The sequence below is a fragment of the Bos indicus x Bos taurus genome, chromosome X (genome assembly GCF_003369695.1).
Source record: "Bos indicus x Bos taurus breed Angus x Brahman F1 hybrid chromosome X, Bos_hybrid_MaternalHap_v2.0, whole genome shotgun sequence".
In the NCBI taxonomy this organism is placed as follows: Eukaryota; Metazoa; Chordata; class Mammalia; order Artiodactyla; family Bovidae; genus Bos; species Bos indicus x Bos taurus.
This window is the reverse complement of record NC_040105.1, coordinates 84818893-84831104: the sequence shown is the minus strand read 5'-3', so window position 1 is coordinate 84831104 and position 12212 is coordinate 84818893. Positions and strand designations below refer to the sequence as shown.

At 42.0% G+C, this 12212-nt stretch overlaps 1 protein-coding gene across 7 annotated transcripts in view; it reads right to left on the bottom strand.

The window, feature by feature from the left end:
• Positions 1–5027, bottom strand: part of DCX (doublecortin) — a 125153-nt gene extending 120126 nt beyond the window's left edge. For 3 of the 7 annotated variants that reach the window (XM_027533342.1, XM_027533341.1, XM_027533343.1), the window contains exons 1-2: positions 4921–5027; positions 2778–3163 (exon numbers count right to left, since the gene is read on the bottom strand). In XM_027533342.1, coding sequence (XP_027389143.1) covers positions 2778–3141 — 364 coding nt within the window. In that variant the 5' untranslated portion in view covers positions 3142–3163; positions 4921–5027. The other 4 variants (XM_027533336.1, XM_027533340.1, XM_027533338.1 and 1 more) reach the window with 3 other exon arrangements.
• Between the last annotated feature and the right edge of the window lie 7185 nt (positions 5028–12212).

Genomic DNA, 12212 nt, shown 5'->3' with positions numbered 1-12212 from the left:
GCAGGTGGCAGAGCTTGGATTTGAACCAAATCTGATTCAAAAAATTTATTTTCCTGTTATAACCTTTTGCCACTAAGACAAGAACCCAATGAATCTGACTCTTCCCCCAGGGATCTTTCTAAACTTTTCAATTTGAAGTCTCTTGTAAAGCAATGTGTAAATTATTTGTTTTAATCATTCATTCAACCTCTTCCAAAGGTGAACAAAGTAAAAGACTTTTATCCTCCATTCCTACATGAGTAGTTGCAAAAGGACAAAAAAAAAAAAAAAAATTGGAGCAAAACAACTGCCCCTTTTTTTTTGGTTGTACCATGCAGCATGTGGGATCTTAGTTCCCCCACCAGGGATTGAACCCCTGGTCCCTGCAATGGAAGCACAAAGTACCAACCACAGGACCGCCGGGGAAATCCCAAAGACCCCTTTTCTTTATCCTCTTCATATCTGTGCCTTTTCCCATTTGGCACAACGGTGATGGAAAATTGGTCACACTTCTCAGTGCTATCCCAGGAATACCCTAGAATTTCCTTGACTGAATCGCAGTACTCAGTCAGGACTGAGAGGCCATTGAGGGCCACAGCAGACTGTGACTGTAAGTGACATGTGAATAAATGCAAATGAGCCTTAGTCACACTCTGCATAAATTCACACTCTGCACACTCACCAGAAATTCACCAGGAAGTACTACTACTGCACCCAAGAGTGGTAAATAAGAGGAGTCCAATCTAGCAGAATTCAAAAGGATTAAGAGAAAAGAAAGCTGCAGTCTTCAAAATTGTATTTATTACATATATTCAGCTAAGATTATCACAACACACACCACAATACACATATACATATGCACACGTGCATACACACACACACACACACACACACACACACACACAAACCCAGGAAGGAAAATCAATACCAAGGGCCACTCTTTGAGCAAGACATGTTAAAAAATGTATTTGGGGAAGAGAGAAATCTGTGCATGAGATCTCTCACATCAGACAGAAGAACACTGTAATCCTTGCTCCAAATACAATGGCACTTGATTCAGAATTCTGCCTGAGCATCTATGGTGGTCTTTAAAAGATAGCAGCTAGTAGAAATGTGGACATACTGGTGATTCAGGTGCTTTGTTTATGAAAATTATTATGGAGAAAACACTCACCACCCCCCCCCCCCCAGTTTGACTGAGATGTGGATTTTACAGTGACAAAAGACACAAGCCCTATCGATTACTCTGTTGGACAGCTCCCTGGATCCAGCTTCTAGTCCTTCAAGTTTGCCCTGACTCTCCTTTCTTTTACGGTATTTGCTAAGATGGCCAATCCTTCAATGTTCAGAAGCCTGGGATTAACCTCTTCCTGGCCCTCCAGCACCTGATCAAATAATCAAGCCCCATCAGCATTGTTTCTCAAGGTCCACTTGGAGAAAAACCTCAGACTTGAACCCTGCCTGAGACCCAGATCTGGCAGCCATATGGACACTGGCTCTTATAAGTAACTAGCCCCAAATCACTTGACCTGACTTGAGAAACAGCAGCTCCTTGCGAGAACGTGCTCTTGTACAAGGGAAGCCCTCATGCTCCTTTGTTTAGGAATACAAGAAACCTAGAAGCAGTGAATCAGAGGTGGGGCATCAAGTCCTTTAATGTGTTGTTTCTCCTTCCTTGCCAGCTGTTTCAGAATTTGGTTTCCCTAGAGATCTGCCTGTTCTAAACTCATCTGCTCAGGGGAATGGAAAGAATGAGGAGGGAGGGTTGGAGAATGGGAAGAAGTTTGGGGGTGGGGGGAAACGTTTTCATTATCACAAGGACTCTTGAAGGACTCCTGAAGCTGTCCTTTAAAGTACTGTCAGGTTAAACCAATCGCACATATTACACCTATGAAAAAGTGGGGTGGGGAGGCATCCTCAATATACTTGATCTGATAAAGTAAAATATTAAGAACATGTCCCCAGATCTATTTATCTATATGATCATGAAAAAGACTTCATGGCTGAGCAAGTTTGGGCAAGAGCTGGAGTTTTCCCTATTTTTGAGTTGGGGGCACAGATTGTCAGGATTTTCAGCAATCTTGTAATAAAATTCAATTGCAGAACCAAAATCTAGAAATCTGTTTAAATACAGATTTAGGTATAGTGAGTCAGTTCCTATTCTAATAGGAATAATGTTTATTAAAATACCAGACATACCTACAGCTTTCTTTGGTATTTCTCTTAATGACCTCAGCCTGAGGGACACACCCTGAAATGGGCTTTTTAGAAGCAACAGCTGAGCAGTGACCACTTACCTAAAAGTATAATCCTTTGTGAATACATTCGGGAAGTCCAGCTTTTAGGGTGCACGTTTCCATGAGTTGCCATTCACAAAGAGTCTCTCAGCCGTTCAAAGGATATAAGTATACAATGTTTTCTTTCTCTTAACCCAACCAAGCCGCCTTCCTCATTTTATACCCCTAAGGATTTTATGGTCTGCCTCAATAGTGCTCTTTAGAGTTGACGATGAACAAATTCTAGAGTAAATGATACAATTCAGATTTTTCTTTGTATACCCTGGGAGATCAACACAATGCATCCTCATAGTCAGCCACACGTCAACCCCAGCCGAGACTGAAGCCCACGGAGGGTAACGGCTAATGATTCTGACTATGCCTACAGAATCAGAAGTCTCAGCAGCACCCTCATGTTTTAACAAACATAGTTCCCAATTTCTTTTAATCAAAGCCAAGAAATGTAACCATAACTAACAATAACCCCTCCCACTAAGGGCCACCACCCACTCCTTGAATTACCTTCCTCCAGTTCATCCATGCTTCCAATTTTGCGGGATCCATCAATGGTGTAAATGTAGCGCACTCCCTGAGGCAGGTTGATGTTGTCAGACAGAGATCGTGTCAGGTCAGCCAGCAAGGCGTCGAAGCTGCGAAAACGGTCAGAGGACACAGCGTACACAATCCCCTTGAAGTAGCGGTCCCCATTGCGGTAGAAACGTACCTTCTTGGCTTTCTTCTCGTTGCTTAGTGCCTGCAAGGTTCGGGTTCGGTAGAAGCTACAATGGGCGCTGTGAGTGGGGCTAGGTAGCCCGTTCATCCGCGAGCCTCTCATGTTCCTGGATGTCTTATCTCTTTCGTCAAAATGTCCAAAATCAAGTTCCATATTTTGGTGGAACCTCAGAGACCTGAGTGTTGGAGAAAAGCGGGGAGGCGGAGGGGGATGAAAGGAAGCAAAGAAAAGGGGCGAGGAGGGGGAAAAAAGAAAGGAATTCAAATATTAGCCAGATCCAGATCTGCAATCTGCTGCTTGTGAAAAGAACTGGTTGAAAAAAGCCCGTGACCCATCTGCTGCTTGCCCCTGACCTGCAAGAATATTGATCTTAATAGAGAAAAGGGAGGGGCTGGAGGGGTGCTGGTGGTTGTGGGGGTGGGGGTGAGAGATGCAGAGGGAGGCACTTTGGGCACTGTTCCAAAGAAAGGAGAGGGAGGGATTTTGAAATTGCTTAAAATCCTGGGACTTACTGACAGTGGCTCCTATCAAATTGTAACTTCAGGGTAAATACATTAAAACTGGCATCTGTTTCCTCACACATGCCCACATGACTAACGGTTGTAAATGAATCCATAGCCTGACAAAATTCCCCTTGAAGGGAACAGAAGGACCTAGCCAAGGTTAGCATCTCTAGCTCAGGAAGTGATCTTTGCATTTCAGTGAAATAATTATAAGGGTAGTGTTTTAATTTTATTCCAAGCCCCCTTTCCTACTTTAATGTGTGCATCCCCTCCCCCCTAGAATAAAGTAGGATTCTCCTTTAAAGCCACAGCCTCTAGGGAACAGCCAGTCTTTGTGCTATTCATCAACCCCCTTCCCCACCAAGCTGGTGCAGCTATCCGACATTCACAAGAAATAAGCTGGAAAAAAAAAAGGATTACAAAAATCAGTTATTTAACAAGTTATTTGTTCTGCTTTATCCCTGGTACCATTTGGCCACAAAATCCTTCCTCCCACCCCCCAGCCCCTCGCTTTCTCTAGGTGCTCTACCCCCCATCAACGATGCAGCCCCACCTCTTAACGGAATATTTTAATTGTGTAAAGATTCCCAAATGAGTCCCTGAACAGCATATGGGACCTTTAGAAGCAAGCACACCTTCCATTGTTCTGGGTTTCTACACTGAATGAAGGGGCATTTCACCCTCACAGCAGGCAGCACACCCCAAATTTGTCTATTGCCTAGGTGTGTTAGCTGAGGCAAAAGATGGTCATCTGTCAGATTTACTTTCCCCCTTTCTGCTGAAAGAATGAAAGAAAGAAAGGAAATCACAATATGAAACCAAATACAAAAGAAGCCCCAAATGCTAGCAAAGGTAGTGACAGCCTAGGAAACAAACTATTAACATGCATTGCACAGATGGGGATAAAAGGACTCACAAAGCACGCAGGGCTCAGCTGCTACACACTGCCACATTGAGATATTTGAAGGGGACCAGGAAGACAGGCGATAAAGGAGGACTGGTGCCTAGCAGGTTTGCCAGGCTCGGTCCTTCTTTTCTTCCAGTGTCACCATGACCTGTGCTGAGCTCAGCATTGTCTCTGTCAGACAACCTGCAGTGTAAGAGACCCCACCTCCTCAAAACAAGTAGCAAGCATTTCCCCAGGCATGCTAGCAACACTGGGCTTTGCTTTAAATCTGGGGTGGTATTATTCTAAAATCAATATCACAGTGAAAACAAAAGAACATCAAACTCACTTTTCCAATGGAAAATCCCAGGTAGAGGCTTAGGGAAAAAATCCAATAGAATAAGGCAAAAAAGAGGGGAGAAGAGAAAGAAAGAGAGAGAGGACACACTGAGAGAGAGGGAGAGAGCGCGCACTTTGCCTTGTGCTTTTTCTGTTTGACATCTCTTACATTCTCCCTGAAAATCACTCCAAAGCCCCACTCACCGGTTTTCTGCTGGTTGGGTGGAGATGCTGAGAGAAAGAAAACCAATCTCTCTATGCCTTTGTTGTCTGAGCTCCAAGCAAGAAATTCCTGCCAGGGTGGATAGATGCCTTCTAGGTCCTAGTGCCTTGTCCAGCTTCTCCCCTTTACTCAGGCTTAGTGAATCCCCCCAACCTCCTTTGATTAATTACATGCTTTTTTTTTTTCAATTCACAGGCTGCATTAACAGCTAGAAAGGTTTCATTTATAACCAACAGGAAATTGCAGGGTAGCAAAAAGATTGCACAGGCAAGTTCAGAATGCCCTAATGAGCAACGTGCTAGTCTTTTCTTTTAGGCAATTGGCAATTTTACTTGGCCAAAACCTTGGCCTAATCTGCCTGGGGGCCAGACTCAGGCAGTCGAACCAACCTTCTTAGAAATTGTAGTCTCTTCATTTAACCTTCTTGACAGAAAAACAATCAAATATGTGAATTCTTTATGGCATTTTAGTTCATGCATCCAACAGCTAGTTGTTTTGAAATGAGGTTAGTGGAGTAGACTAAGAAGCAGTATAAAAGGGACAAGACAAGGGAAAATCATTCCAGAATTTCATGGAGGATGGAGTTGAAGATGGATCTCAAAGACCTTTTAGCTTGGTGGAATAGTTTTGTTCATGGGATCTACAGAGTTTCAGAGTTCCAATCTAACCCAGAGACCTTTCTGTGTGAAGTGAGCCCAGTTTGATGGCTACAAGATAAGTATTAATAGGTCTCTCTTCAAACTGCTTATTTGTTACTAATTGGCTTCTTTATATAAAATATGTTATACAAAGCCAGGAAACATCCATATTGAATTCAAGAAATCAGGCTGAACTATAAGACAAGAAGAGAAAAGTGAGAAACTCCAGTGGGGGTAGGTTACCATCTTCAACTGAGTCTACATGCATTAATATGCAGCGGCCTTGAATTATCATTGTTCCATTTCTGCTAGGCTTCCAGGAGGCTCAGAAATAATCATGTGCTCAGGATTGATCTTCTGTCTGATTCTTAATGTAATTAACCCTCCTTTCTAGATATAATGTTAGATGACTTATAATTAAGCTCTTGCTATGCACGTGTTTTACTGTAAACTGCCTTAGAGTGGGATAAAAAAAATATGATTTTTCTTCTCTGGAAGATGCTAGCTCAGCAAAGCCTAAGCAATCTATCTTAGTTGGGTGGTCAGCATCAAGTGTGCCACCTGCCCAGTCAAGTCCTCCTAACACTTTGCTGCTGTTCTCCTGGTTTCTAAATAAGTACTTCAGGGGACAGCATCCCTGTTTTCTTCCATTTGTTTCTGCCTTACATTGTGGCCACCTCTTGGGAACACAGGGTTATTCAGGTCAAGGGCAGAAAAATATCAAGTAATAGAAGCAGGAAAATATGGAAATTCTAACCAATGGCTGTAACTTCCTTGTCCAGCAAGGCCAATGTCTTAAAAATTGTTTTATTTCACATAGTAAGCATTCTGTAAATACACAATTGATTTTGCATCAGAATTCAAAATCATTTTATTTCTGGTGAAGATATAAAAATGGATGGGACACTAAAACAAACACAAAGGATTTGGAATAGATCTTAGAGAAAATGTCCTCATGGTCTAAGCTTTTAAACACTAGTGTGGATGCAAAATGTCTTTAGAAGACAGTCTAGGATAGATGACTGTTTGCTTTATATATACCAGAGAGCAAAGGGTGAATGAGATCAATGTTTCCCAGTGTGAGGTATGTGGATGTAAATAGGTGTTCTTTAAGAACAGAAAAAAAGTTCCTTGGTCATATATGTTTCAAAAGTAGTGGGCTAAATGAAATTTGTTTTCATAAACATCTCAGGGCCTTTAATATACTTAAAATATGGTACAAGTCTCCAAGAAGGGAGTTTCCCCAGTGGCTCAGCAGCAAAGAGTGCTCAAAGCCAGTGCAGGAAACGCAAGTTCGATCCCTGGGTTGGGAAGATTCCCTGGAGGAGGGCATGGCAACCCACTTCCAGCCTGGAGAATCCCATGGAAAGAGGAGCCCAGTGGGCTACAGTCCACAGGGTCTCAAAGAGTTGGATACGACTGAGTGACTTAGCACATACACAGGCTCCAAGAAGTCAGTTTAGTATTAAGGGCTTCCTGCTCCCCTCCCCCCACTACTTTTTTTTTTTAAAAAAAAACTCAGGATCTTTTTTTTTTTGTCCCAGAGCATTCAATAGACTTATGTTCTATGGGAAAACCTTTTACAAAAACAGGACTAGATTATTTCACCAATATAATTCTTCTCAAAGAATTCTCAGCTACCAATCAAAACTTTTTGTCTCACTTCCTTGGAGAAGGAACACGGCAGAAAAGAATGTCTCAGGTACGAGTCCAGGGGGAAAGTGCATCTTTCTGTATGAAAGACAACTTTGAAGATCAAGCGAGAGTCATGATTGATGGTTCACTGGAGTGAAGAGAATGAAAAAAAAGTGCAGCAACCCCACTGTGGGAAATATCCCAGTAAGACCTTTTAAGTAAGTTCAATGTGCCTACCCAGTACCACCTGAAAGCTGCAGCGTAGAAAACATCAGTCCACTGCCCCTGAAGAACTTGAAGATTCACTGAGAAGACAGGACAAGAATATGTATCTTGCAAAAATCATGAAGGAGAAGGGCTGTGGTCTAGGTTAATCAAACTCAGCTTTACGATCAGGATCAGGAAATAAGACCATCATCCATCACACACACACACACACACACACACACAGAGTCACTAGTTTACATTACCTATCAGAAACACAATTACCTATCAGAAACACCCATCTAGGGTGGAGTGGGATGGGCAAACAGAAAGTGAGGTTGGAAATATATACAAACATTTTATAGGGACCAAAAATTATGAAGTACATAGTCACAAAGCCAACAAATATGTGTAAGATCTTTATTGAGAAAATCATAATACTATTAAAGAACATAACAGAAGCTGTGAATAAATATAGAGCCAGACCATGCTCATGAATGGCAAGATGCAATGATGTAAGGGTGTCAGTACTCCTCAAAATAATATATATATAAATGTGTGTGAAAAGCTCCAGTAGAAAGTTCAACAGGAACTTTTGTGAAATTCACAAATATCAGTTAAATATCTTTTATTATGCCCCAAATATTCACATGACACCTCTTTCACTTCTTTAAAGTGAAATATCAACTTTGAAGTGAAATATCTTCTTTCAAGTGAAATATCAACTCCCAAATATCAACTTCTCAACAAGACCAACCCAGATCATCCTGTTTAAAGTGACAACCTTCCTCCCAACCCAGCACTCCAACTTCCTTTACCCTGCTCTTTTTTTTCTGTAACACTTATCATATTCCAACATACTATATAATATACCTATTTATTATGTTTATTATATATCTACCCAAAGTAGAATAGATAAGCTCCACAGGGCAAGCTTATTGCCCAGCTTTAATGAAATATAATTTATAATGTTAATAGTAATATTTTGTTTATTTTTAATACTTATGCAAAGTACCTAGAACAATGATTAGCACATAGTAAGTTTGGGTATTTGTTTAACTGGACAGAGTAAAGAAAGCAAAGAGTATTCAATAGATGATATTGGGACAATTAACTTTTGTATGGAAAAAAATTAAATTAGATCCTCACTTCATGCCATACATAAAAATGAACTCCAGATGTTTTAAAGATGTGAATATAAAGAACAGGGCTTGAAAATTATTAGAATAAAATGTTAGAGATTCTTTTTAGTTCCTTGTGACACAAAGATTTTGTTAACCAATATGTAAAAAGCAGAAATCTTATAGGAAAATATTGATAAATTTGATTATATGAAAATTAAAGCTTCTGAAAGCAAAAGATGGCATTAAAACCTTAAAACATACGTAGCAGACTGAGGAAAAGATACTTGAATCTTTATGTAACTGACATAGGATTAATGTCCTGATTTATCATATCAATTAGAAAAGGTAAAACTTCAGTAAAAAAAATAAAGATATGCACAGGTCGTTCATAAAACAGGAAACCCTAATGGCCAATGAACAATTAAATTATGCTCAACCTTACACATAACTAGGGGAATCCAAGTTAAAACAGAAATTACATCTTTTACAACCATTAGATTGATGGAAATTTATAAAGTGAAAAAGTGAAGGTAAAATTTAGTCACTTAGTTGTGTCCGACTCTTTGTGACCCCATGGACTGTAGCCCACCAGGCTTCTCTGTCCATGGAATTCTCCAGGTAAGAATACTGGAGTGGGTTGCCATTTCCTTCTGCAGGGGATTTTCCCAACCCAGCGACTGAACCCAGGTCTCCCACATTGCAGGCGGACTCTTTACCAACTGAGAACCAGGGAAGCCACTAACCAAGTATCAGTTCAGTTCAGTTCAGTCTCAGTCGTGTCTGACTCTTTGCGACCCCATGAATCGCAGCCCGCCAGGCCTCCCTGTCCATCACCATCTCCCGAAGTTCACTAAAACTCACGTCCATCGAGTTGGTGATGCCATCCAGCCATCTCATCCTCTCTTGTCCCCTTTTCCTCCTGCCCCCTATCCCTCCCAGCATCAGAGTCTTTTCCAATGAGTCAGCTCTTCGCATGAGGTGGCCCAAGTACTGGAGTTTCAGCTTCAGCATCGTTCCTTCCAAAGAACACCCAGGGCTTATCTCCTTTAGAATGGACTGGTTGGATCTCCTTGCAGTCCAAGGGACTACCAAGAGTCTTCTCCAACACCACAGTTCAAAGGCATCAATTCTTCGGCACTCAGCTTTCTTCACAGTCCAACTCTCACATCCATACATGACCACTGGAAAAACCATAGCCTTAACTAGACGGACCTTTGTTGGCAAAGTAATGTCTCTGCTTTTGAATATGCTATCTACGTTGGTCATAATTTTCCTTCCAACAACCAAGTATAGGCAAAGACAAAAAGCACCCTGGAACCCTCATTTATGTTGGAATAAACATAAATTGGTACAATTTTTGAGAAAAGTTTTTGGTAGTAGCTGCGACGGACCTCGCAGAAGTGTGGCCGAGAGGAGCTACCTCACGTACGAGGTCAGAGGTGGTGGCCGAGAGGAGCTACCCTGCGTCCAAGGTCAGAGGTGGCAGCCGGGAGGAGCTACCCCACGTCCGAGGTCAGGGGCAGCGGCTAGGAGGAGCTACCCCACGTCCAAGGAGCAGTGGCGCGTGGGTGCAGGAGGGCCAAGAGGAGCTACTCCACGTTGAAGGTCAGGATGGGCGGCGGTGAGGAGATACCCCTCGTCCAAGGTAAGGAGCAGTGGTTTCGCTTTGCTGGAGCAGCCGTGAAGAGATATCCCACGACCAAGGTAAGAGATACCCAAGTAAGACTGTAGGTGTTGCGAGAGGGCATCAGAGGGCAGACACACTGAAACCATAATCACAGAAAACTAGTCAATCTAATCACCCGGACCACAGCCTTGTCTAACACAATGAAGCTAAGCCATGCCGTGTGGGGCCACCCAAGACGGGTGGGTTGTGGTGGAGAGGTCTGACAGAATGTGGTCCACTGGAGAAGGGAATGGCAAACCACTTCAGTATTCTTGCCTTGAGAACCCCATGAACAGTATGAAAAGGCAAAATGATAGGATACTGAAAGAGGAACTCCCCAGGTTGGTAGGTGCCCAATATGCTACTGGAGATCAGTGGAGAAATAACTCCAGAAAGAATGAAGGGATGGAGCCAAAGCAAAAACAATACCCAGTTGTGGATGTGACTGGTGATAGAAGCAAGGTCTGATGCTGTAAAGAATAAATATTGCATGGGAACCTGGAATGTTAGGTCCATGAATCAAGGCAAATTGGAAGTGGTCAAACAGGAGATGGCAAGAGTGAACATTGGCATTCTAGGAATCAGCTAACTAAAATGGACTGGAATGGGTGAATTTAACTCAGATGACCATTATATCTACTACTGTGGGCAGGAATCCCTTAGAAGAAATGGAGGAGCCATCATGGTCAACAAAAGAGTCTGAAATGCAGTACCTGGATGCAATCTCAAAAATGACAGAATGATCTCTGTTCGCTTCCAAGGCAAACCATTCAATATCACAGTAATCCAAGTCTATGCCTCAACCAGTAACACTAAAGGAGATGAAGTTGAACAGTTCTATGAAAACCTCCAAGACCTTTTAGAACTAACACCCAAAAAAGATGTCCTTTTCATTATAGCGGACTGGAATGCAAAAGTAGGAACTTAAGAAACACCTGGAGTAACAGGCAAATTTGGCCTTGGAATATGGAATGAAGCAGGGCAAAGGCTAATAGAGTTTTGCCAAGAGAACGCACTGGTCATAGCAAACACCGTCTTCCAACAACACAAGAGAAGACTCTACACATGGACATCACCAGATGGTCAACACCAAAATCAGATTGATTATATTCTTTGCAGCCAAAGATGGAGAACCTCTATACAGTCAGCAAAAACAAGACCAGGAGCTGACTGTGGCTCAGATCATGAAATCCTTATTGCCAAATTCAGACTGAAATTGAAGAAAGTAGGGAAGACCACTAGACCATTCAGGTATGACCTAAATCAAATCCCTTATGATTATACAGTAGAAGTGAGAAATAGATTTAAGGGCCTAGATCTGATAGACAGAGTGCCTGGTGAACTATGGGCAGAGGTTCATGACATTGTACAGGAGACAGGGACCAAGACCATCCCCATGGAAAAGAAATGCAAAAAGAGCAAAATGGCTGTCTGGGGAGGCCTTACAAATAGCTGTGAAAAGAAGAGAAGCGAAAAGCAAAGGAGAATAAGAAAGATATAAGCATCTGAATGCAGAGTTCCAAAGAGTAGCAAGGAGAGATTAGAAAGCCTTCCTTAGCGATCAATGCAAAGAAATAGAGGAAAACAACAGAATGGGAAAGACTAGAGATCTCTTCAAGAAAATTAGAGATACCAAGGGAACTTTTCATGCAAAGATGTACTCGATAAAGGACAGACATGGTATGGACCTAACAGAAGCAGAAGATATTAAGAAGAGGTGGCAAGAATACACAGAAGAACTGTACAAAAAAGATCTTCATGACTCAGATAATCACCATGGTGTGATCACTGACCTAGAGCCAGACATCCTGGAATGTGAAGTCAAATGGGCATCACTACAAACAAAGCTAGTGGAGGTGATGGAATTCCAGTTGAGCTACTTCAAATCCTGAAAGATGATGCTGTGAAATTGCTGCACTCAATATGCCAGCAAATTTGGAAAACTCAGCAGTGGCCAAAGGACTGGAAAAGGTCAGTTTTAATTTGAATCCCAAAGAAAGGCAATG